The sequence below is a fragment of the Lytechinus variegatus genome, chromosome 13 (genome assembly GCF_018143015.1).
Source record: "Lytechinus variegatus isolate NC3 chromosome 13, Lvar_3.0, whole genome shotgun sequence".
In the NCBI taxonomy this organism is placed as follows: domain Eukaryota; kingdom Metazoa; phylum Echinodermata; class Echinoidea; order Temnopleuroida; family Toxopneustidae; genus Lytechinus; species Lytechinus variegatus.
Window position 1 is genome coordinate 9,943,576 of NC_054752.1, and position 27,444 is coordinate 9,971,019.

The 27,444-nt window shown below is 37.3% G+C and overlaps 2 protein-coding genes across 3 annotated transcripts; one reads left to right on the top strand and one right to left on the bottom strand.

Annotated features, from left to right (window-relative positions):
- Positions 1-391: 391 nt before the first annotated feature.
- On the bottom strand, positions 392-11,310 carry LOC121426155 (sperm-associated antigen 6). The gene is made up of 9 exons (XM_041622335.1): positions 11,159-11,310; positions 10,159-10,254; positions 9,152-9,318; positions 7,823-8,006; positions 6,648-6,853; positions 5,892-6,218; positions 4,957-5,148; positions 4,007-4,269; positions 392-2,748 (listed from the first exon to the last, which is right to left on the bottom strand). The coding sequence occupies exons 1-9, from the start codon at positions 11,181-11,183 to the stop codon at positions 2,664-2,666; spliced, it is 1,545 nt and encodes a 514-aa protein (XP_041478269.1). The 5' UTR covers positions 11,184-11,310; the 3' UTR covers positions 392-2,663.
- A 5,461-nt stretch (positions 11,311-16,771) lies between these two features.
- Positions 16,772-24,270, top strand: LOC121426391. 2 transcript variants are annotated; one of them, XM_041622678.1, is made up of 5 exons: positions 16,772-17,115; positions 19,803-19,978; positions 20,581-20,697; positions 22,141-22,324; positions 22,562-24,270. In XM_041622678.1, exons 1-5 carry the CDS (start codon positions 16,996-16,998, stop codon positions 22,799-22,801), a joined length of 837 nt encoding a protein of 278 aa, XP_041478612.1. In that variant the 5' UTR covers positions 16,772-16,995; the 3' UTR covers positions 22,802-24,270. The 2 variants fall into 2 exon arrangements, with proteins under 2 accessions (XP_041478612.1, XP_041478613.1); XM_041622679.1 differs by lacking the exon at positions 16,772-17,115 and adding an exon at positions 18,328-18,361.
- Positions 24,271-27,444: the final 3,174 nt, after the last annotated feature.

Genomic DNA, 27,444 nt, shown 5'->3' on the forward strand with positions numbered 1-27,444 from the left:
ATCTTACTCTATTTATTGGATATAAATATTTCCAGCCTAGGCCATAGTGGAAGAGAGGGGGGGGGGGGGGGGGGGGGGAGAAAGAAAATAAAGGTAATTATAGTGAAGATTTGGCCATAATCCAAAGAATTTAACACTACAGATTTTTAAATGTATCATTTATTTTGGTCAAACCTTTAATGTTTCTATTTTATTGACAAATCAGGGTGATCTTCATCTTCACCTGTGAGGAAATGGCTAAAAATACAAATTTTCAGAAGGAAGTCAGAGAAGCTGGGTGTGAAAATGGGTCAGTAATGGTTAATGTTCATTACATTTCTGACTTTTAATAATATCAGACACTTGAATCACCATCACTTTTTACAAACAAAATGCTACAACAAATATGAAGTACATAAAAACAATTTTTATTCACAAAACACTTGACAAATAGATATAATCAACATAATAAGCAAATATAATATTTACAAATAAGTACAAAACGTTGAAGAATGTATGAATCACTTTGGGACGGATGAACATTTGCAAGTTTTAAAGAGCTTTCAACACCATTCAAAACAGTATATATAATTCCTCAAAGATTCAGGATCCTTCCATACTAAAAAAAGAGCTCTGAACAAGTGCAGCTGAATATATTCATATAAAAGCTGCACTTTACAAATTCATGTTTATAATAATTATCATTACAATCCTGAAAATTTGATATTTTGTAAAAAGAAGAAATTGTAAAATCTCAACAAAGAAGTGCATAGATCTAAGAGTAGAGTATTAAAAGTGAGAGGTTACAGCCTTGCACAGTCATTCTTTCCATTGAAACTGGTTCTAAACATTTCCCAATAGCCCAGGGGCCCGTGTCATAAAGCTGTTCGTAAGTTACGAACAACTTTACGCACGACTCGTGACCCTTGTGCCATATGATACATCCCTATAAAGCTGACTTAAGTATAAGAACATGTTCCATTCGTTCGTAAACGCAGTGGTTGTCTTCAAGACAAGTCCATTGCTGCTGTAACTCATTGATATGTGTCTGGTGCGAACACTAATGATATATTCAGTACTCTATTAGGTTTCTAATGTACTATTGTGGACAAAATTATTCATCAATCCATAAACATATAAATATAAGTACATGTATATGCAATTCAAAAATAATATTTTTCATTCAAATAGAATGCAAACCGATAAAAGAAAATATGATCATTTCACTTTTTACAATTTGTATTCCATTCATATTTAAGAGCAACAAGACCTTGCAATATTCGGTGGTATTTGGTAAATAAATGTGTATTGTTGGATGAGCTTGCAACAGGCATACCATAAACGGGCGGTCAGAGTTAATCTCGAGGTAAAGATAAATGCCAGTTGTGGTAACGATCTCAAAAGAGTGCAAAAATAATCCAATTAAATGACCACCAGAGTGTGTGTATGTGTGAATAAAAAAATCTGTGCCAAATGATTCCGGCAGAAAATGTGTAATTGCTAAGAAATTGACAAAACAAACATGGTATTCCAGTCAGATGTCAGGTCTTCATCAACGCAATAATAATACACTGTCCCACATGTGCTAATCTGTGTAAGTGATCCCCTTGATTTGATAGACTTTCCCATGAAATCAGTGTTCATTCTTTACCTTTAAGGTAACCAATGTGCTATGAATTTAGAATACCAATCTTGCAGATATATGGTTTATAAATAACCCAACATCAACAAAATACACAGACACGGTGTAAATGTTATATGCTCGAACCCTTTTGAGTCTGAAAGTATTGAATGCATTCCACTGTGATAGAATTTCCACTGTATAATGAACATCTTCTCAAATGGCATTAACAGGTTTATTCTTAATATCATTTCAAAGAAATTTTCTCAGTTCCAGCCAAATGCTTCCAATTTCCCCCACAACTAACATTTATCATGAGATAATAAGAAATGCATTTCATTTTGCTCAAAGGGGTATCATGGTATGGGGATCTTCATTCAAGATGGGACAGAGAGAAAACATTTAAATTGGTATGAAAAATCAAGTAACCCCCCTCTACATCCTTTCTTAAATGATTACAAATTCTGCATACAAAACATGTGTTTTGGTCAGATTCTCATCGTCATTATTATTCATCCCGACATTTCAAGCCCCTGTTAAATGCAAAAACCACTGATCCATGACAACCCCATTGATTTCTATTTCCAAGCGTCCTTGGGTAAGATTTAGACATCAATTTGAATTAATAAATGAATGAATACAGAATTATTTGAATATTATTTATGGATCGCATATCACAGCTTTGCAAGAGGTACATGAATGCCAAACTCATGGCACATTCCTGAAGACCTAGTTCATCCCTATATTTTAAGCTCCCAATGTGTGAAAATACAAAAACTACCGATCCACAATTATCTTGTAGATTCCTGTTTCCAAAGACCCTTGGTATAATTCATATATCTATATTTTAAATAATTAAGGACTGAATACAGAATACAATTGAATTTTGACTAAGGATTGCATATAAACGATGCATTAGGTACATTACACAAAATTCAAGGCGTATTCCTGCAGACATAGTTCATCCCTAGTTTACGATCCCTGCCCCAAGTGAAAATGCAACAACTACTGATCCACAGAGTTTTATTATTTTGGAGTATATTTGACTGGATGTCCGGGAAAGTTAGTTGTAGACCTGATTATCACCGACGGGTTGGTATTGATCGACTCTGTCCAATAGAGCATCTGAATATCCAGGGGAGTAGTACCTGCAGAGAAGAAAAAAAAAATAACATAAATGCAGAGATTACCACTTGAAATCCATTATGATTATTATTATTGTTTTGGCGTTACCTGTGCCTGGGAGGCGAAAAGCAAACTGAATCACTATGACCAGCAGGTCTCTCCTCTCGATATAACCGATTGGGGTAGTGCAGGTGGACTACAACGTCAGGGTTTCTTGTGTGGGTTCTTAACGTGCAAAGGTGGTGACTTTCCTCTGCACAGGGCCTCCATTTAACGTCCTATCCAAGAGACAGAGTGTTTTCCACTATAACATAGCCTGCATCTATGGAACACAACGGACTGGCTTCAGTCATCGGCCCGGGGTGGACTCACGGCCTTTGGTTCGACAGGCAGACGCTTTACCGACTTGGCCAACTTCGCTCTCTCATTATTACCACATATCATTAAGCAAAATGACTGAAAGAAAACTCATGATTGAAGTCATGTCATTTATGCCACCTCAATGTCAATTTTAGTTTTAATTACCTGTAATTTATTGAGCCATTTACCTTTGTGACACAATTGATTAAGTTTCTCAAAATATAACCTGTTTTTCTTGTACAAACTTAGTTCCTGGAGAGGATCTGAAGCTAAAGTCCAAATATTGAATGAACTCCACAAACATAATTATTCTCAATACTTTTCTTTCTATTACAAAAATTTGACTCATTTCAATGCTTGGATTAAGTAAAACTGTTATTGAATATCTAATTTGTATTCAAATCAATGTGCTCTGGTAAGAGTCAAGACAAATCCACACAGTTCTTCTTCCCATTCCCTTTTCAGAAAGTTTACAAAATGTCTACTGATTAAAAAATATATTATTTTTCTCTCCTTTCTATCATATGATCTCTTCTTCATCAGAACATGAGTTTGATCAAAATAGAATGTTGTTTGAGAGTAGGCACATGACCAGGGGGCCGTTTCATAAAGCTGTTTGTAAGTTAAGAGCAACTTTAAGAACAACTGGTGATCCTTTCTTGTGGTAAATGATATTCACCATTAAATGTTCATTGGTGATTATTTAGGGCATAAGAAAGGTTCACCAATCGCTCTTAACTTAAAAACAACTTTATGAAACACCAACCAGGATCATTTTCCATGACTCATAATTTTACTTATAATCAATCATGATTATGAGAATGGTTTATTAAATAACAAGGATCCACATTTATTATTATCATTAATGCTGCACTTATTCATCATTTTTATCATTATTTGATCAAAAGTGAGTGGACATACTTGACAATCTCCTCAGGGAAGCAGTTGTTGATGGTATTGATGTACTCCTCCAGGACGGACCCGGCATCGGCCTTGATCTCTTGGACCTTCTTCAGCCCGCCGCTGGTAACAAACAGACGACGTGCCTTGGGGTCGTGAGGAAGTACCTTGCCGAACTGGCCAACCACGTGCTTGAGGATGTTGGGCGGGGCGTCGTGGAGGAGGGGCTCCAAGGCAGGGAGGTGAACGCACTTCTGGAGGATGTTCTTGAGAGCCTTTTTGGCCTATAGAAAAGAAGTGATGATAATCATTTATAAATACAATTTTTGAAATAAAAGAAGGTTTATTATTGGCATGCTGATCTTGCAATATTTCACATTCTTACAATTAAATATTTACATTTAGTATTCTACTATGTTCGTACTAAAGAACCTAATAAACTGCTCAATTTTGGGTAACATATACATATTCTTGGTATTAATGGTGCAATGTAGAAATCTAGATTCAAATAAAATATCATATATTTCTTTCATTATTATCACCAGAGCGTTCAGAGTTAGGAGAAATAATGTATTTCTCAAGGTGTTTCATGGAAAAATAACGATATTATAAATATAATAGGGTATAACTGAACAATCCAATATTCCTAGTACAGCAAAGCAGTTGTGTCAGGGTTTCTGATCCCTGCGTATTACTGTTACAGTACAGAAACAATGGTTTATTACACTTTGTGAAATCAAAGGGGGGGGGGATAATCCGGTTGGAATGACATTTCAAACATCTATTCCTTGCTAAAAAAAATAAGAATTTTGATCTAAAATGTGAGAAGTCAATGGTGTTTAAGACATTTATTCAGAACATGCAAAACAAAACAACAACTCCATTTTGAAAATTTGACCGAAAACTAAGATTACGTCTGTTTGTAAAATCTCTAACATTACAGCGTATAACTGTTGTGTACAGCAACCTACCTTTGTTTGGAGGTCTTCCGATGCGTCGGCTCTCTGGTAACACTCGACCAGGCGAGGTAATACATTAGCTTGAGCAACGGCCTTGGCATGCTCTGGGGTATGACGTCCTATCTGACCTAGCGCCCATGCTGCTGCGGCCTGTATGTGGTCTTCTGGTTCCTCTGCAAGCGTCATAGCTAGCTGCGTTACACCCTGAATCATAATAATAAAAAATATAATAATAAAGATAACAGTACTTCTTAAAATGATAATCATACTAACATGCATTTAGTAGAGCACTATATCCTCCCAATGATAAAGCCACTGGAAATTCTAGGGTGTTTGATCCTCACGATTTTACAATGTATATAGTTACTCAGGTGATTTTTACCTAATAAATAAATTGAATTGAGTTAAAAAAAGCCTGTAATTCTTTGTAAATTCAATAATTTCCAAGGCGTTGTGCAACCCAACTAGCGAACAATCTTATTCGCGAAATGGTATTATTTAGCATTTGGTGAAAGGAAGAAGATCCATTTAACTCGTACAAAATGTTGTTCGATCACACTCCCGGAGGGGGGGGGGGCAGTCAAATGTATTGCTAAACACATGCGTGACCAAATTATTTCCAAACATCCCCTAAACAATTTTTTTCTCTGTGTGCAAAATAACCCCCTAAACTGGTTTTCACGGCCTTTATTTACACGATTTGCCATTCGCCAGAATATGACCTTGGGGGAAAAAACATACCCTAAACACATTAGGCTAGTGTGTAAATAATAGCTTTGAAAAAAAAAAACCCCTAAGTTAGACCCCGCGATTGACCACTGACCAGTCTTTCAAAACCACGCTTTTTCTTACACCCCTTTCAACGCGTTTTTTGGTCACGTCCTCGGGGCTGAAATAATATACCTACAGGCCAAGATTCTTTCCATAAAATATGAGAGTTTGCTTACCTTGGAGACAATAACAGCCATTGCTAGATTCTCCGAGTGAGCGGCCACGTAGCCCAGCATCATGACACCGGGTAACCTCACATTGCCCTTGGATTCCGCTACGTAATCCACCACAGCAGCCACGCCCCCTGCGTTGACGATCAGCGTAGACAACTCGGGGGTGTGCTTGGCGATCTCGCGGATCAGCGTGGCCACGTTCTTACGGACATACTCGTCCTGGTCCTTGAGGCAGGTTAGGACGGCGGGGAAGATCTCGGCTTCGACCACCATCTCTGCCAGGTCTACGGAGTGTTTGGAGATCTGACTCAAGGCGGAGAATACTTGACGCTGTATACAAAAATAAAATACAAGGTAATTTTTAAATAATTACTCATAACAGCAAAAAATAAGGAAAGGAATGGATTATTTCATTGTGATCAAACTTATAGCCAAGGATAAACTCAAGCAACATATAAAAATGATGATTGCAATTCAGATTGGGATCAAATTATGACCATATTGGTGTGAATGGCTAAAAGGAAAAAAATAATGTTTTGAGATTATAGAAAAAAAATTAATATATTATTCTTTCATTTCATAAAGATATTTTTCGTTTACTTTTTCACATTTAGAGAATATTTTCATGAATGCAGCAATAAGCAAAAAAAAGCGTTCATCTAAAGATTAAGCCTTCGACTGCTGATTCTGTTTTTCATAAAGGCTTTGAACAGGGGGATTTCTGTTCCAGTGAGCAAAAGGTTAATTTAGATAATTTACCTTGAGTTTGGCATCAGGGTTGAGGATCATCTGAGCGAGGTGAGCGATGGCTCCGGCATCAACAACGGTCTGGGCCAGTTCAGGAGAATGCTTGCAGATATCGCTCAGAGCCGAGGCAGCTATACGCTTCAATGAAAGCTCTGGCTCCTGGATACATAGAACCAGCAGGGGTACGGCGCCAGCATCCACCACGGACTGGGCAAGTTCTGTAAAAATGAATCAAAATATCAAATTAGGGCTGCCATAGACAAGAAATTGAGGCAGGAGTTCATTGTGGGGAAAAGAAACATTTTTCACAAAGATGTTTTCTTGTGGTCCTTTCATATTAATTTTAATAATACTGTCCAGTGAATCAAATACCAATTCATGTGGGCTCCAATGTAACCTGTAGGGTTAGGACTAGCTTTTACATAATATATGTCTTTTTAAGCACTAAAAGGATGCAAATATGTTTTTTTTGTAATTTAGTTCATCAAGAGCATAAAAAGGGGCATCAGCACACCAAACTTAAGTCTAATCGCTCTGATGTCCAAAATGGCGAAATTTAGTTACATTACTTATAGGACAATTGCATCAAAGACATTTAAGTCAAAGTCAACAAGACATGGGGGCCCTGTTTCATAAAGATATACTATTTATTAACTTTTAAATCATGGTAACAGGACTTAGCAGCCAATCAATATCAAGATTTCCATGGGAACTACCATAATAATAATAATAGCCAATTTTTATACAGCGCTTTTCCCAGAAAGGCTCAAAGTGCGTTACAGAATATTATTACCCCGGTCACTGGATTCATTTCAATCCTGCACGAAAAGTGCAATGTCCACTCCCTGGGAAGCATTCCTTGCATTCATCACAGCCTCATTATGGCGCTGGCAGAATCAAACATACAATATCTTTCGCATCCTACCGAGTACCCATTTAGCACCTGGGTCGAGAGTGGCAAAGTGTGGATTAACGCCTTAACAAAGGACGCTAGACCGCGGTGGGATTTGAACACACGATCCTCTGTTTACAAGGCGAGAGTTAGAACCACTACACCATGGCTCTTTCAAAATAAAAATAGGTATAGTCGCTTCCATGCCATCCATGCATATAAACAACTATCATTATGTTCCTAATATGTTTTTTTAATACTAACCAGTGAATATTGGGCCCAGTTTGCTACTAACCTGCGTTATGCCTGGCGATGTATCCCAGAGCCCATGCTGCCGATTCCTTGACCCCCGGATCAAACTCTTCAAGGCAGATGACCAGAGCATCAAGAGCTCCGCAGTCTACAACAGACTGGCCCAGCTGAGGGGAGTGCTTGGCTACGGCCCGAAGAACAAATGCGGCCGCCTTCTTGTAGAATCTCTGTCATTTACAACAAAGAAAAAATAAAATTATTAAGAGCTGCTTAAATGCGAACGTGCAAATGATTAATGAAATGCGATGTTATGGGTTAATATGCACTAGTGCATGTCCTCTTGGCACAATTTGACCAATGCGGTGATACCTTTTTATACCACATGAAACTCAGAATTTAAGTAGATAACTAATGGGGCATTGCACGAAACTTGTGATCAATTGCAAGTATATTTTCGTACCCGAAATCAAGCATATGCCATGCAATTAATTGCAAATTTGCGATTGATTGCAAATCTGCTCCTTGAAACAAGGAGTGTAATCTGATTTGCTAAAGTTAGAAGTGATCAATCAACTGTAAAATTGCAACAGAATATTTGCGATTGATTGCAAATATTTTATATTGGCAACATCCCTTAAGTCACGCTTAAAGTTTTGTGACCCCCCTTCAGTGTGTAAACTTGAGAGAGTATTTTAATTTCATCAACATCTTATTTTCAATTTTGTCTTTAATGTTTTCAGATCTGACAACTTTCCTGGCTTTTTTTATTGCTCAGGTTTTATTTTACTTTGGCAAATGTTGAATAAAACAAACTGTCAGATAAACAATGGACAAGTCCTTCACTGAAACCCGAAATGCTCCCAAGAAGTATGAAATTTGTTAGACATATCAACAGTCAACAATCATATTGACAATTACGGGAGAATTATTAAGCTGATCAGATTAAATTTTCCATGACAAGTTCTATTAATATCAAGTTCATGCAAAAAAGCCATATGTGCCTGAACCTAGAGTTTTCAATATTGCAGAAATAATTGTGCACATACTTTTGTGTGAAAACAGAAAAGATCAAGAACATAGTTCAAAAATAAAATTATTTGCACTGTAGCCTAATCTACTGAGATTCAGAGAAACTAATGTAGTTCATTTTCAATCAAAATAAAATCCACACTCATTCAAAATTATTTTCAATTTTTTTTGGACATGAATTGAAAAAGTCACTAAGTAGATTGAAATACATGTAGAAAGTAAACTTTAAACCACCAACCAAGCGAGCAATGCACCAATGGGCTTGAAACACTCCAAGGATTAAGCTACTTCTGGAAATGTGGGTAAAAAATGAAACAATTTCAGTTGTTTCAAATGGACTTACATTTTGCTCAGCAAGGGAATATACGAGTTGAGGAAGGATGTCTCCCTTTACTACTGCTTCAGCTAGGTCATCGTTATAGTTTGCCAACCGACCCAGCGCCAAAGCCGATGTCTGTTGAATTGTGGGTACAATGTCCAGAAGAAGAGGACGAAGCAGAGACATCACACCTGTAACAAAATATCAACAACAAAAAAACACAAACAAAAATTACTTAATGTTGACCGGCTGTGGACAATGTGTAAGTTGGTAAAACAAATATTCGGGCAGGTCAAGTGACTACTACATGAGGGGAGGGTGTGGCTATTTCAATACAAGTTACAACCAAGGCAAAGTAGCCTTTGCTTGGTGATAATTATTCTGCATTCCAAACTAGTTTTGATTTATCTACTGATTTTTGCAAATTCACAGGTAAAAATTACGCATTCCATAGATTTTTCCCCCCAAAAGTATTCAATATATATCCTTCTCACATTGAGAATCAGTTTGGCTATGTTCATAAATATACAAGAAAATCATCTGAAGATTATTAATGTGTCTTTAAATCTATGATATATCAGAACAGATTAATACCAATGAAACATACAAAATACATTGTTGTTGAATATAAATATACAATTTATTGAAATCTACTACAATTTGGAAACAATGGAAACATTTAAAACATGACATCTGCTGTGACTATCTTGCATGAAATAGTCAGGCCAAGCCCTCCAGACAACTGTGAATAGTTCCTTGTGACAAGTTGTGTCAGATTAGCTAAATCCTAAAATTATGTTACATGTATGTCAGTAAAGATGAAAAAATGAGACAATTATCAAATCATCCTGTGGTGGTCTGCAAGCATTACTTCTTTAATCATTTTTAAAAGTTTTTTCTGACTTTGAAATAGAGAATTTAAACTCTTGAACTGCTGCATTTAACACAAAGTCTAGTAGGAAGAGAAGCAAAGGGAATTCTGAAATCATAATGCAATGGAGATTTTCTTTCTAATTACCCTTTAAACTTACCTGCATTCTGTAAAGTTTCAATATTCTGTGGTCTTGATGCAAGCTCTGCAACTGTCTGTACAAATGTGGTCCGAGCTTTCTGATATTGCTCAAATACTGCAAAAAAGAAAAGAAAAAAAAGGAAGACAATGAATCACAATTGAATTCAAATGAAACTGCTGTATTTAAAGGTCAGGGAATAAGTAGACTATCAGTATCAATTAGGCCTATTACATGCTTGTTTTATTCAAGAATATTCCAAACTTGATAGGCCTTGGCTTGGGTCCTACAAAAAACTCCATGACTCCCCATCTTCATTGTTCATTTGTTGATCCGTTTGTCTTTTGTAGTACAGCAAGCAACTTAGCAAGCCATTTTATTTGAATTGATTGCTCTTGATTAATGTCTGAATTATGTTAAAATGCTGGTCCAAGATGTATTATTATTAGGACAGATGCACCCTCCCTGTGCTAGTTTTTGTAATACCCTCCTAACATTGCAATAATCTACAGACACAACCATTAAAATCAAAACAAGAATCAAATGACAAAGAACTCAAAAGTAAAAAAAAGGACAAGATCTAAGTTAGATAGGACCTACACAATTCGCAACTGGCAACTTCATCATTCATTTTCTTGTGTGCATGCCAATATTAAAAATGTATGGGCAATGCTGACTGTGGCACGGATAGCCACATCGGGCGTTTTTACACCAACAATATCAAGAGCAAGATCATAAAAAAGAGCAAGATAATTCTCGGCAAGGCTCTTTCTGACGGGACTTTGATGAATTATTAATCTCGATCGGAAATGTAGCTCGCTCGCGCTCGCACTGCAGTCGACGTTGTCACGTTCACGAACCCGCACTTTCGGCTTGCGGTACCCGAAAGTTAGGCGGAGGAGATCGGTCCTGTGCCGTAGCAATGGCCGAGCCAAGGCATGCAAAACGATCAACTGGTGGCCGCGCCGCGGCTTCTCGACTCGATTAGATACCTTAAAAAACATGCATGAATCATATTTACCTTGCAATACTTGTCTTGAACTCATGATTTCCTTTGATTATCGTTTTCCTGTGATTTAAAGCTGTTTATCATATAAATTTCCGTAGCTCTGTGAGGAGTCCCTGTTTGTGATTTCCTCGCCTGTAAACAAATACACGAGCACTTCGCGTTGCTATGTTGCCTCGCGCACCTATGGGCAGCCAAAAAGAAAAAATAAGATTTTCTACGTGTGCGATAAACATCATTCTCGCTTCAGAATTATCACCCTGGCGAAAAGTTTATTATTATAAAAATAGCAGAAAAATAATAGGAATATTGGTGAAGGTCAAAAGAAAGTCCACCAAATATTATAAATTCATTAGAATTTTAATTATATGGTTAAAAAGAAAGCTATTAATAAGTGTATTTACATTGGTAATAAAAACAAATCAAGATGCATTTCATGATCGCAACCCTATCCTGGCAACAGACCCCTTGACAACTGTTTGAATGGACAGCTAAGACTCACATAAAATATATGTAAGAAATTAAGATTTTCATAGATTCGAATGCAATCACCGAAATACAATGAGCCCCAAAATAGGATGAATAATAAAAAGGAGAAGTTTTATGCAACAGTGTGAAAATAAAACCTTTGGAACACGAGGCTTGTGTAAAAACAGAAAAAAATCAAAGAAACTGATAAACGAAAGTTTTAAAGAAATCAGACAATTAATGAGAAAGTTATGAGCATTTGGAAAGTACGACCCCCGCTTTCTACACAACTTACAACTGAGTCAGCTGTAAGTCCAACTATAGTCTAAATCAGTTCAAATCCGGACTTGAATTTTTTTTTGGCAAAACCATCCTCTGAAGTACAGACCTATTTACCAAAGATAAGAAAATCAACGAGGGGCACATAAGCTTTCCGTCTCAACCAAATCCAAGTAAGTAATTAAATTAAATTAAATTCAGTTTATTTAACCATCATCAGGTACAAACAACTATATAAATACATATCAATATAGATAACCATAAAAATACTAAATATAACAATGGAATGATGGCTTGGTGAACCCGGAGAAAGCAGAGCTTATAAAAAGGGGCCACCGAGTTAAAATTCACACTATAGGGGCCGGGGAGGGGGCTTTCAATGAGATAAGAACAAATAATTGACTGAACGTTTTTTAAGCACATGTTAGTAATTTTCTGATAAGTCTCTTGAACCTAGAATGAGTTGAACTGGATTTTATGTCACTGAGAGATTCTCTTATTATTGGCAATGCGACAAAATATGAGTGATGTTACATGTGAACAACTCTCCCACTTTTCTAAACTACCTTTTATCATATCTATATCAGTATAGGGGCCCGTTGCAGAAAGAGTTGCGTTTAAACGCAAGTCAAAAAATCAATCGCAAGTCCCAAATGCGCGCTGTTGATTGGTTGAAAATCAAGTTGAGCATGATTTTAGAGTTGCGATCGATTGCAACTCTTTCTGCAACGGGCTCCTAGATCACTCTAAAAACATTGGGTAAAAATGCTCCATGGGGTAATTATGTGTCCAACCAACATTGGGTATTGGCTTTGGGCATTTTTATTTATACAATTTGTGATACAAATTTGACCATTCTAAAGTGATTGCTGCTTATTTTTTTAAACCTTATTGGACAATATGCTTCCCGCATGGCCAGTAAAATACTGCCCAAAATATTGGTTGGACTCATAATTACCCTTGTGCTCGTTAAAATTTTACCGAATATTTCTTACAGTGCATTCTTTCTATAGGAGGGTATGTAATACAAATAAAAAAATACATTATGGATAAAGAGTTTGTATCATCATAAGAAAGCGCAAAAAATTGACATTCTAGGGGTATTTTATAGTCCACCAAAGGAAAAGTTGTTCACATGTGACAACACGCATTGCCACATTGCCAAATGAAGGATCTCCATATAGCATTATTGATTGCAATATAATGCTCATAACTTTCTCATTCCACATAATTCCACATTTTCCAAAGCTTTCATTCCCCTTTAAGAAAATTAACTACTTTACATACGTATGTCCATAAGATAAAAACAAGAAAAATACAACAATAACATTCATAATAAAAGTCAAGATAAAATAATTCAAAGTAAAAAAATATATATATGCTGAAATAATGCTATGCAACAGCCCTATATGGGTGTAAGGACCGCATGTATGTTCCCAAAATGTCCGGTAAATTAAGGGGTACTTTTTCGCGGGACATGTCCGACACGCGAATTGTAAAAAAGGGGGTGTTTTTGTATTTTCACCCAGAGATTTCTATGAAAAGGGGGTGTTATTTTTAAACTCTCTCTTTGGACTCCTGAGAAATTTTAAAAGGGGGTTGGTATTTTGGTATTGGTATTTATTTTCCATATCACAATGTTAAAAAACAATACAAGGTAAATGTATATACATAATAAAATCAAAAGTATAGTGAGATAGCTGAATAAACCCACTCAGCTTTGTTAATATAATAAAATATCTTGAATAATATAGAAAAAATGATCAAATCACAGGATCAAATTCCTATAAATTCCTCCTAATTTTGAAGGCTCGTTCAGGATTATTTCATTTTGAAAAAGTAAAGTACGGACCTTTTGTTGGAATGAGAGCTCACCTGAGATAGGGGGGGGGGGGTACATTGAGCGACTCGGTGTAAAAATGGCAGAGGTAAAAATGGCAGAGGTAAAATGGGCAGAGGTAAAAATGGCAAAGGTAAAAATGGCAGAGGTAAAAATGGCAGAGGTAATAATGGCAGAGGTAAAAATGGCAGAGGTAAAAATGGCAGAGGTAAAAATGGCAGAGGTAAAAATGGCAAAGGTAAAAATGGCAGAGGTAAAAATGGCAGAGGTAAAAATGGCAAAGGTAAAAATGGCAGAGGTAAAAATGGCAGAGGTAATAATGGCAGAGGTAAAATTGGCAGAGGTAAAAATGGCAAAGGTAAAATGGCAGAGGTAAAAATGGCAGAGGTAAAAATGGCAGAGGTAAAAATGGCAGAGGTAAAAATGATAAAGATAGGCTACATTATGATTATCATCCATGACCGGATTCTTGTCGACGAAATGGACTATAAAAACGGATTAAATATTATGTTGTTTTTCATCATTTAAGATCTAAACTCAATCATTTTCTTGCCAAAATTATTTCAATTAGTGACTGCATGATGAAAGGATCTTAAGCTCGTAAGCAGAACAACGCTTTACATACAAACCCAACGATTTTTAAAATGTAAACACCAATGTGTGCAGCCACTAACCCTCTGAAACGAACAAGTTCGGGTCTACGTCGAACTACTTTCATAATTTAAACTGGATTAAAAAAATAACTGAACATTCTGTAATAAAAGTATTTTTTTAAATTTCCATATCATGATGGATCATGATGAATAGATCCGCCAGTGATGTCACTGGCGAATCCATGGGGCACTGCTGGCCCGTGCTCCCCCCCTTGAGAGGTAATTATTAAAATAAGTTAGCAAATATGCTAACTCAAGTGTGCCCCCTTTTTAAAGCAAGACCCTTTTCTGCCTGCTATTTATTTTGTTTACGAGTTAGTAGGCGGAAAACTTTTTTGCATGTCATTTTTCAGGAAACTGTGCCCCCCCCCCTTGGAAAATCCTGGATCTGCCCCTGATTAATGTGATACGTTGAATGTAAATGATACAATTATTGTTCAGTCTTTATAGAGCAATACCTCAATGCAGCTAGTCCAAGTGGATGCCAGGTTCCTAAAGGGTTTAACGTCATATATGGGAAGCTGCCCATGACATTTTATATGCACTAAAAAATGGTTCATAATTGCTTTAAAAATATTTCAGGAGCGTCAGTGAAATGATTTGTCGCTTGATATAAACTGAAGATAAACAATTTTTTTGGATTTTTCTAGAAAATTACATTACCTCTGCCATTTTTACCTTTGCCATTTTTACCTCTGCCATTTTTACCTCTGCCATTTTTACCTCTGCCATTTTTACCTTTGCCATTTTTACCTCTGCCATTTTTACCTTTGCCATTTTTACCTTTGCCATTATTACCTCTGCCATTATTACCTCTGCCATTTTTACCTCTGCCATTTTTACCTGGCACCCATTGAGCAGTATTCTGGATTAAGGGGAGTCTCCAAGTCAGAAAAAGCCCTAGAAATGGGGGTTCAGAAATTTTGGCAGACCTCCGTGCTTTCAAAGGGAGGGAACGAGCATAGGCGTACCCTAAATAACACGGGGGGGGGTATAAAGTGGGTATTGGGGCTGCCGAAGCATCCACTGAAAACTCAAGGGTGCATGCGCATCATAGGGGTGCACACATCACCCCTGGAATATTGGTTGGTATTATGCTACATCATTATGTTTTGTTTACCACATTAGTCATAAGCGAAATTTACATATCTCTTTCTTTGGGAGGAGTTTGAGCAATTTTTTTCATTTTCATTCACATGTATTGGTTCCTACAACATGCCTTTTACTTTCATTCATGGATTCGGGAGTTATTTATTTTATTTATGACGGTTGTTTCCTACCGGTTGACGCCTTGCAAAAGGACGCTAGGCCATATGGCGGGATTCGAACACAATATACCTCTGATCACAAGGCGAGAATCAGAACCGCTACACCACTGTGCTTTCATGACATGACAAGACAAGATGCGTGGTAACTTTGTGATATTTTTTGGGGACCCAGAGGAAGGGGGCGGTTGTAACTGAAAATCGATGGGGGGGGGGAGGGGCATGTAGTGCACAACCGTCCAGAAAATTATTTTTGTCGCCACTAAATGTATTGATATTTGCCCTTTTAGCCTCCCATAGTATCTTCACTTTCGGGGAAATATGAACCGGAAGCGTAGAGGTGGAAGACCAAGCGCATCCCATACAAGCATAGCCTTTTAAATGTCGTTTTATGTTCTCAAAGTGACCCACAGAGATGTATTCTTACAAGGTGTTATTTGTACAATGTAATAGTAATAACACCAACGCAGGGGCCGCGGAACTGTTTTGAAATGGGGGGGGGGGGGGGGGGGGCTAAGCCAAAACCAGCATGCAAAAAATCACAACCATTTGGTAATTTTTAAGTTTTTGTACACGGCCGGTTTTGGAAAAAAGTGGGGGGGGGGGGGACTGCTCCCCAGTCCCGGCCTGCTTCCGCGGCCCCTGCAATGTTATATTTTAGTCTGGTGAAGTTGGCTTACATATCAATCCGATATCCAATCACAGCCTTTAAATTTCTTCAAAATTATCTGACATGCAAGAAAGATAAAAGATTGAGTTCAAATGACTTCAAAAGCCATCATCATCACCTGCATGGTTCACATTTGGCCCCGCCTTATTAGCATGCACCTCGGAGTAGTTTACTAGATAGATGGCGCATAATCTTTATTATATCAGAAAAAATAATAAAAGGTCTCTCTAACATTACTACCCCCACCATTGAAAAGGGGTTTCTTAAAAAAAATTACATTATGACATATTTTCACCCTAAAAGCTAGGCCATATTGTCTTTTTCAGATTGTTTTCACATTCATAGCCCCCATAGATAGAGGGAGAGAGAGGGGGGATAGATATAGGTATGGGGTAAGCAATGAATTCCAATGCCCGGAGTTAGAAATGAATATTCATTATGAATGACGTATTCTGTAGCGCGCATAATTTAATAGCGTTGTAGCCTTAGAGTTAAATAGCGTTGTAGAGCTAGCTACGTACCGGTACGTACAAAAAAGTATTAGGCCTAGGTTACCAGTACTTTAGCCCTATCGATGCCAGTGATGGCTGCACAAGTCCATTTAGGATTGCCCAAATTTTGATGTAAAGCTGGGACCAAATTTCGGCTATGTTTTTACGAAAGAAGCGGTGGAGGAAATGATAAGGCATCATGAGGTGTCAACATTTTCATCGTTTACAATCAAGCAGACGAGATGCACGCCCGCGCTGCCAAAGAAGGGCCAGGAACGGGGCCAGGCCCAGGAACAGGAGATAAAGGTATGATACATGGTACAATATAGGCCTACCAGGGTGACCAGATTTCACAAAATGAAATACGGGACATTTAACAAACGAAGATCAAAAAAGAAGCCCACACAAAGTATTAGACTTGTGATAAAAATATATTGAATTGGAAGAGAAGGTGAACGAAAGAATAAAGGAGAAAGAAAAGAGATGATTGAGAAGGAAAGAAAATAAAGGAAAAAATAAAAAATAAAGTTAGAATAAAAGAAGGATGAAAAAATAATAAAAAGAGATAAAATATAAGGTTTCCGTCATTCTTTGAAATTAGTATAGAAAGAAAGAAAGGAAGGGAAGGTGAATAAATGTATGAAAGACAAAATAAAGGAGAAAATTGAAGGGGGAAAGGTAAGAAAAAGAAGGAGGAAAAAAATAATGAAGGAAATAAACATGTTTCCTTCATTCTTTGAAAGAAAGAAAGAAGAAAACTGGAGGAAGGAAGGGAAAGAAACAAAAGAAAGAATAAGGGACAAAATAAAGAAAGGAAGAAAGAGCGGAAGGGAAGAATGAAGGGAGGAGAGAACGCAAAAAAGAGAAAATAATGGGAGGAGAGAAAGAACAAAAAAAAACAGGAGACGAAGAGAGAAGGAAGCCAAGGTAATTATAAGGAAAGAAAGAAGGAAATAAAAAAGGATATTTGATAAAGAAGGAAAGAAAGAAAAATGAACAGAGAGAGAGAAAAGAAAAAGTCTAGGAAAGAAAGAGGAAATAAAGAGATGGAACAAAATTAAAGGGCAAGCAGAAAAGATAGGGTTTTTATAAAAGAAAGAAAAAGGGAAAAGTTCAAACTTCAAGTAAACAAAAAATCCAATCATCTAATAAAAATCATAATTTTATTTGGTGTTTTTTTAAATGTATTTTTAAAACTTAAAAAATAAAATATTTTAGAAATTAATAAAATTTCAAAGTGAAACATATTGTCAAAATTAGAAATTAGGTGAAACATCGCGGCATCGTACACACCAAAACCCAAAATGAAAGCTGAAACAACTAGATCTATGGAAAGTCAATAACTTGTTCCTCCGATTACATCTCCAAATCATTAATCTGAGAATGCATAGTATAATTATAAAAATTTCCCGGCGATTTTGTGATTATTTTGGTGGAAACCTGTTTATCATGTGAGATTGTTTGCACCATTGAGAATTTGCTTCGATCCTCCATGCCTAGCTAGTAGCCTGCCACACACAGGCAGGAGGCCAGTTCGTTTGCAATGTATTGGGTTAGCAACAAATCACCGCAGAACTTGCAAAAGTTTACAGTTATCGATTGAATTGTTGTCCCTGCTTCGTCAGCTGTTGGTTATTTAATAAAATTTCGTCACTTTTAAACTACATTTTGTTCAATATTCTGAAATACGGGACAAATAGGCGTCCGGGAAGGGTTTGTCGGGACGCCGGGACACATGCAGGAGCAAAATACGGGACAATCCGGGAAATAAGGGACGTCTGGGGCCCGGGGGGGGCACTCGACCAAAAAATTGGTAGGGGGTGCCGCGGGCGAGACAAAAAAAGGGGGCCCCGGAGCGGGCTTATTGTAAAAAGGAGGGTCCTCGGAACGGGCTTCGGAACTACAATTTTGTGAAAACGGGGGTCCTTGGAACGGATCGCCAGCAAGTGAGTACGTGCGTATGCACCCCTATGGAATGGGCAAGCGTGAATGATGCAGCTAGCGCGGCCTCCGCCGGGTGCGTTCGCACAGAGACGATGGTCGGACAGCGCTCGGCGACCGCTTTTCACCAAAATCGCAGCAGATCAATGCGACCGGAACGGCGTAACGAAAAATATGCGAAGCTTTGGAGCGGATTTCTGTCTTACTTTTTTCGATAAGAAGAAAAATGGTATGCCTTGGAGCGGCTTTCTTTGTTCTTTTTCTCAATAAGACAAAAATGCTATGCCTTGGAACGGAAATTTGAGTGTAAAAATGGGGGTCCCCTCCGCGGCACATACCCACTATGCATTATATACTGAGTGCCCCCCCCCGGGGTCTGGGGCCCGTTGCATAACTTTTTACCTGAGAAAACTCAGGTTGTTTTTACCGGAGTTTTTACCCTGTGCTAAAGTCAATGGCGGAAATCAGACTAACCTTAGTTTTCAGTTTTTACCAGAGTTTTCTTGGGTAAAGAGTTTTATGCAACAGGCTTCTGGTCACCCTGAGGCCTACTATTATTTTTGTGTTAGTGGTACAATATAGGCCTACTATTATTTTTGTGTTAGCAGCTAGTCCGTCCTATTTTGACAGAAAGCCCTTTATACCGCCTCGCCCTTCACTGTATGATACCGGATGTAACTTATGATATGTGTAGTGTTTAAGGATCATTCTTTTTCTATTATAGATGATGCTAGATGTCTCTTTGTATCAACTGCATGCAGGCGAAACTTCAACTGATATAGCTATTTGAAAAAAAAACAAGTGGAAATTCTTGCAAATCGTGCAAGTTTTTGCGTGCCACTGTGAGCGGCTTTACAGAGTAAAGGAGTTAAACCCTATTGTAAATTTATATTACTAAACAATAAAATCATCAACACAAACTTGTAAGTTATGTGTTGCTATAACATCTGTTTTGGCCAAATCTTTACCATTTACTGACATATTTTCTGGACAAATCAAGTTATTAATTTGATATTGTTAACATTACCAGTGACAATGTTGTTGGTTTACAGGTGGTCCAAGGATATACTGGCAAGATGTTGCAACCAGTAAATTTTCAGTGCCTGCTGCAGCAATCCCTTTTGATGGTATACCATACACCTATGTATCAAAGCTGCTATATGAGTGTCACCATGGGAAGGATTGGAAGGAAAAGCAAAATATTCTCAAGCGAGATCAACGCAAACAGGTATAATTTTTCTTTGTAATGTGGTGTTATTTCCAGTGTGTGATATGGGAGTATTCATCTCATTTTCATATTATTGAATCGGTATGCATCTGAAATTTTAGACTTCTCACAGATATTGCATTTTCTTCAAAGCAGAACTTAATCTGTGTGTCATTGTAATTTATCCATAATTAATGAGCTGGAATTAGTCATTATTTGGAAAACAAAGGGTAGGTCCATCTTTAATTTTAATTTTTTATTTTAAACTTCAGTTCACATGGGATTTTTGTAGGTTAAATATGTTGTCTAGAACAGGTTTACGTGAAACATGAAGAAATTATTCATTTTTAAGGCTGTATTTATAATTTTAGACAACCTCAAATATGCTAATTGGTAATTTTTGTCCAAACTTCGAAAATCCCAATATTTACCACTTTGAAATATTGATATCCAGAACCGCCTGGCTAATTTTAATGATTTTGGTGTCATTTTACTCAGGAATATATCTATTTCTGCATAGATTACGATGTTACATGAAACTTCAAAATTTCATTGACATGCCTTCTTATATTATTTGAAATTAGTTTGTACATAGATATATGTGCTTGTTGCTGTCCTTACAGGTGGGAGAACATGGCTATGTTGGCACTAAATCCAGGAGACTCATCCAACCTACAAAGAAATAGAATTGTCCAGCAAAACTTATTGTCAAGGAAGTTTTTAAATATCCAGATTTCAAGGTTTGTACTGGTTCTGATTTATCATAATAATATACAAGCAAAATAGCCAAACACTCTACATGTCAGTCTCATATAGCAGTATCAAATTTTACTCAAATTGGGTGCTTTGTTTGCAAATTATCCCCAAAGCATCCAAGTTACAAAGTTTAAGGGGGGGGGGGGGGCTTTGAGTACTGGTCATCCAGTAGCAACAGAAGGCAAAATATAAGGTCATTCAGTAGCAAAAGATAAGAAAAGGGGGCCATTGAGTACATGGCAATTTGAAGAAAAGTGGGGTCTATCCGAAGGCACATCATGCGTATCCACCATGGAAGTGCCCCCCCCCTTATGTAACACTTCATGAAAGGGCTCGATATTGCATATATATCACCGTCCCAATCATAGATAATGAGTAAGACTTTGCTTAAGTCAAAATATCAGGGGTGGTATTCTGAGGTCATTTTATCTTTAAAATATTTTATTTTATCTCTTAAAATGAAATTGGTATTCTGAGACGAGATTTTATCTCTCAGATAAAATTTTAGTTTTTATCTTGCGTATAAATTTTATCTTGCGTGTCTACAGATGATACGCAACAGAACAATGCCTGAGTACACATACCCATCGCGTATCTGGCCATTGCAACGCAGATGATGTGCTTGCGCTCACGTTACTTTGAAGAAAAAATAAAATAAACTTAAAAGAGGGTAGAGGCTATTTTATCTCTGTGACGTTGATTTCACCAGTATTTCTAGGTAAATTAACCCCAAATGATGACATGAAAATGAAGAAAAATTATACATTTATTGAGAATAACACCTTAACGTTGTTCCTGTACAATCAGAGAGTATTTCCTAAGACTTTTCTTTACTAATATTGTCTTTGAAATGATGTTTGAAAAGATGCGATATAGACTTCGAAAAAAGATGAGAGTATTGTCATTTTTGTTAAAAAGAAATCTCCGTAAAGACGCGCAAGCGTATAGTGCAAGCGCATTTGAAGTCAATAAATTGACGCAATCTGGCCCCTTTGCCACACCTCCTGGCGGAATGGATTTCAATTGGTTGAGTGATATGAGAGAGCTATAAAAGCGTGTTTCTAATTGGATATTGATTAAAAAAAATAGGTGTGTCTTACAGAGATAAAATGAAGATAAAATGGTTCTCAGAATACCGATTCGGAGAGATTTTAAGGGTATTTTATCTCACTGATTTTAACGGAGATAAAATATTTTATTTTATCTGAGATAAAATGGATCTCAGAATACCACCCCAGGGCGTTTTTGCTCAATTTGAAGATTACCTGGAAAATTCGCAAGTATTAATCAAGTGTAATATTTATATCCACACATGCAAATCTGCAAAGTTGGGCCTAGTTTACAAATATCAGAAGAATCTTGTATCAGAACCAGTTGAGAAGCAACATTTTATTTTTTATATTATTGTTCGCTTTTTCCCTTTACAGGTACAGGAGGAATAACCTGAAAGCGTCTTCCAAGTCAAGAAAGTTTAGTACAGATATTCCTGACTACCTACACAACCGTCCCTTGTCTGTTATAAAGTTCTGCATGGACCAATTAGAGAGTAGCAAACAAGTAAGAAAGGCAGATGTAAGAACAGGGGATGCACCAAATAGTTACAAGGTACAGGGCAATTCCACAGGTTGGGACAAATCTGTAACGTGAGTAACCGACACATTCCAAAGATTTGCCAGGAGCATAATAGAATTTCCCAAGTTTTGTTTTTATACAAAGGATAGTCAGACTGTGTACTTTGTTGTGATATGGAGATGTTTAGTTCCTATCAATAATAAAGGAGTTACAGCTCCAAGTATGAGTCAAGGTGTCTCCAAATGTAACGTGAGTAACCGTGGAATAGCCCTACAGAGTATCAGTAGACAAACTGCATTCTACAATGTTAGTTTTGACAAACCAGCATGTGATTGTTTCACGTGGAGACGAAACAGGATCCCATGTAAACATTTCTTTGCAGTATTTACACACACAAATTCCAAATGGCAAGATCTACCAGAATCATATAGGTCGTCCCCATTCCTAATCATTGATGTCCCAGATGATATCATCCCAAAAATGGGGACATGTCATGATTTATTTCATGTTCAATAAATATGGTCTTGCAGTATTTTTCCATGAATCGGGAAGAAAGTCTTGCACGAGAACCTTGACCATTTTACTCAATGGTAACTTATACTTTGTCCGTATGTATTCATCTTTGAATGAACGGTTCTGGCACTCTATGCCATTATTAGTGTTCACACTCAATAACAGACGTTGCTGCCGAAATGCCCACGCCCATCTCTGTGTATAAAACAAAAGTATAAGCCATTGTTACATTTTACAATACTGCAAAGCAAAGAGATATTTGCTGAAAGGAAATGTGACTTTCAGAATCTGTGGTTTTTGGTGGCATTTAAATTTCACTAATTGCATCAGCACGCCATTGAAATCAATGAACATTATTAATATTAGAAGCAAATTAATTTTGCGATTATGGGGTATTAGCGAAATTACATTGCTAGCAACTTTTTCAAAGTAGAGTGCTGAGATAAACATCTTCAGGGTTGACAATGACAGTTAATTGTAAAAGATAAGTAGTTAACTCCATCTGAGGCATCCTTTAAATGGGCAATGTGTATTTCTATGTAGTTGTTTTAATTGCAACATATTTGTTTATATAATCTTTTGAGACTGCTTGAAAACACAACAATATCCATAACCACGTAACTACAAAAAATTAAGACTGTGGATGAACGTGCCCAAAAGGTATCAAATGTACCCACAGGCGAAGGTTTATTTGAAAGAAATAATTCTTAATGAATTAAGGTGGTGCTACTGGCTAAGTCAGAACGTACATTTCTTGTATATCAGAAAGTAGTTCTTGATCTTGAGTCTCATAACTGAAAGTTTATTCACATGCATATCAGGTTGTTTGGTAGTATGCAAGTCTGGAATATGAAATTGTTGCATCTAGCTGTCCGTTAAAATTGTATTTCCAAAAAAACCTAACCGAGACCCATACAACATATATCTTATGCAAGAAATCTAAAGATTTGATTAGCCAATATGAAAGTAAGTGAAACATACACCTTTAAGTTGATAATAATATCTGTATTTACAACATTTTCTGTGGATTATTACCTACAAACTACATATTCTTCTATTTGTAAAAGGGCCTTTTTTAAACCCTTTGCTTTGTTCACTGTCTTGGATCTGTCAATCATTTGCTCATACATTATAAAGCTCCTATATGTGTTGAAGAATGATAAATGTTTCAAGATGTGATTGATGTGGAGTTTTACATGAAACAGAAGCAAAATTGTTTGTAACTCCAAGCAAAAGCCTGATACATGTATTACGAGATAGTAATCAGCATTTAGTATATAGTTTTCATTACTCTATACTATACTTAAATACAAGTCTGAAAGTCAGCACATATTGATAAAGGCTAGCTGAATTGTAGTCAGTCTTTCACATTTGAACGCGTGTTTTACATAAAATATGATTTTGATTTACATGCTGTATTTGTAAGTCTTTTCTGTATGATTGTGTTATTAAAACTATATTTTGTCATCCTATATGAATATGTAAAGTGTCATTTTTTTTTCATTTTTATATCAAAAGTTCCAAGATTTATTTTTCCATGAAAAAATTAAAAACACAATATATATTATATACAAAGACTATTAAACCACATAAGAATTCATGTTTCAATGGTAATTAATCAATAAACAAATTGAAGAGCGATCTTTCTATCTATTTGAAGCTAATGTTTTATCATTTTCACTGACCATGCTTATTAATGCTATTTTTGTTACATTTACATGTCTCTTTCTGGTGTACTTTTTATTTCAAGCTACAATGAGACAAATGTATGTTTCTCTAAGGTTTTTCAAAATACCACATACAGGGAGAACGGTTCTGAAGGGGGCACACTAGTAATTCAGCTCCCATATGGTTTACACGTAAATGTATGGTAATATAACGTCCGATTTCAAGCCTTTTGGGCAATGTTTACCAGCTGTGACACCTATCAATGTATCCAGAAAAGATGAAATTTTAACATATATCTCGATGTTGGGGGTTTATGTGATTAGATTTTGCGCTAAGGGCCACCAAAGAGCTATATTGCAAGTCTCGAGGCCTTTTCAAGACCCCGGGGGGGCCACTTACATTGGCGAGTGGATATGCGCGACCAAAAAAACACGTAAAAAGGATGTCTTTTTCACGATAGGTCACGTTACGTACGTAACGTGATAAGGGTGTCAAAAAACACAAAAATAATGAAAAAAGGGTATCTATTTCGCTAGGAAAATTACGTGTATAGGGTCGAATATGCGGGGATGATAAAACAAAATTGAAATATGTTTTATAAAGGATGTCCTTTTTTGCCCCAAAACTTCGTGTTTAGAGTCTGATTTGCGCGAGGTGTAGAAGGTGGGGTCGTACTAAACCAAAAAAGGTAAAGCCGACGTACGACCGAAGGACCCGTAACAATAAAACATTCCTGTACTTGTTTAGGGGTTCATTTCAGGGAATATTACCAATAGTATCATTTTGTTTCCAATACTTGTTAAGGGTAGGCTTTCACACGCCAATACTTGTTAAGGGGTGCATTTTCAGAAAATGGAAATTACGTGTTTAGGGTGCTTTTCGAGACCCCCATGGTCGCGCATGTCCACTCGTGAATGGAAGTGCCCCCCCCCGTCCAGGTCTCAGGTAACGCGTGTGGTTACCCGTTAACCCTGTTACCTCCCCTCCCCAGGCCACTACACTGCACATCCACAGGCTTAGGAAGATTTAACATTCCCCACGGCCGGTGGTCCAGGGGCAAAACTTGCACCAGTTGGAGTCAAGGATTCGCCAGAGGGCTTCTACACTCTTTGAAAGAGAGGCCATTGCCGGGGGGGTAAAATCCTTTTTTTAAATACCCATTGGCATTGACTAGTGAGTCCAGTGGTAAAGCCCTGATCCCCCTCCCCAAAAAAAAGGTTTTACTGCATTTACTTTTTTGTGGGGTATGCCTATATGAAATCCTGGCGGTGGAGTTAGAGGGAGCCCTCCCCCTCCCCACATGCTAGATAGCCGGGTTTTTACAGCAAAAGGGAGCCTTGAGGCTCCATTGGGTCGATGGGGATAAGCCCAACGAAGCTTTAGGTTTACTGTGTTGTGGGGTTATATAATAGGGCCTATGGGTCGATCCACAGCTTGTTATGGGTCATTGAACCCTGGGGGAGGGGGCACCGTGAGCCCTTAACTAGGGTCGAATGCATCACTTTTATATGGGATTAGCCTATATAAAAACCTAGGGGTGGAGCCCCCTCCACCCCCAAGCCATCCGGGTTTAAAAATATTTGTGGTAATTAACAGCCCCCACCCCCCCCTTCCTATAGCCAGTGCACCTGATCAACTTGAAGCCTAGTGGTACCAAGTCTCAGCTCAGGCTCTGATACCTAAGGCTAAGACTAGTTCTGGCTCAGTAGCCTACTAAGTAGGTCTAGCTAGCCAGCTAAGTCTAGCTGCTATTTAGGTCTATCTTCAAACTTGACCCTCAGCTCAAGGGTATACCCACTCATTCAATGAACAAGGTTATAATATAACCTTGTTCTCGGTTATATCTCCATGTGTGGCAAAATAAGGGTGGCAATGTTTGGCTAGTTTTTCTCTTTTTATTTGGGGCAAATGCTTAGTAATTTTCTTACACTGACAGTTTTCATTACACCTATATATTCATACTACTTGGCTCTTATTTCAATTTGATTCTTTAAATCATTTTTTTCTTAATTAAAAATAGAGAAAAAAAATTAAAAGACCCGTACGTATTTTACCCTTTTAGTCAGTTCCTTAGACCCCCATTTCAGAGTTTTGTGAGGCACACCCCATCAAAAAATCATTTGAGTGCCCCCCCCGGGCCTACCGAGATCGAGAAGACTGAAATTAAAATAAGTACCCAATATAAGTTCTCTACACCGTTCTTCGAAAACGAGTTCTCTTTGGCACCACATAATCACGTCTCTCTACGTAACGCGTACAACGCTATCAAATTACGCGCGCTACAGAATACGTCATTCATAATGAATATTCATTTCTAACTCCGGGCAGCGCGTTTCCGTTTTACACCCTGGCGAAGGCATTTTCCGGAAAAGTAGCCAAAAAGCGACTAGTGAAGAGTCTACGTCTACGTTTGTTTACATTATCAGCTGGGCGCGCGATCCAAAGTCCGCACCGAAGTTATCCGCAGAACATACCGTACTGTCTTGCAATGCAGCTGCATGAGCTTATACTTTCCAGGTTTGATCATTTGCCTTGCCGACTTGCTGATGTCTGTCTTTCTCTCTATCTGTCTATATATCTATCTCTCAAATTCTATCTCTATCTATCTATGTAACTGCAGTATCTATCTATCTAATAATCTTCTCTCTCTCTCATTCTTTATCTAACATCTATCTATCTCAAATCTCTCTATCCATCCATCTGTCTGTCTTTCTCTATTTCTCTCTCTCTACCTACCTATGTAACTACAGTATCTATCTGTTAATTTGTCGCTCTTCTCTCTCATTCTTGATCTATCTGACATCTATCTATCTCTCATATTCTAGTCTCTCTATCCATCTGTCTGTCTTTCTCTATTTCTCTCTATTTTTCTCTATCTGTTAATTTGTTAATAATCTTCTCTGTCTCTCTCATTCTTTAATTATCTATTTAATATCTCTATCTATCCATCTGTCTGTCTTTCTCTACTTCTCTCTATC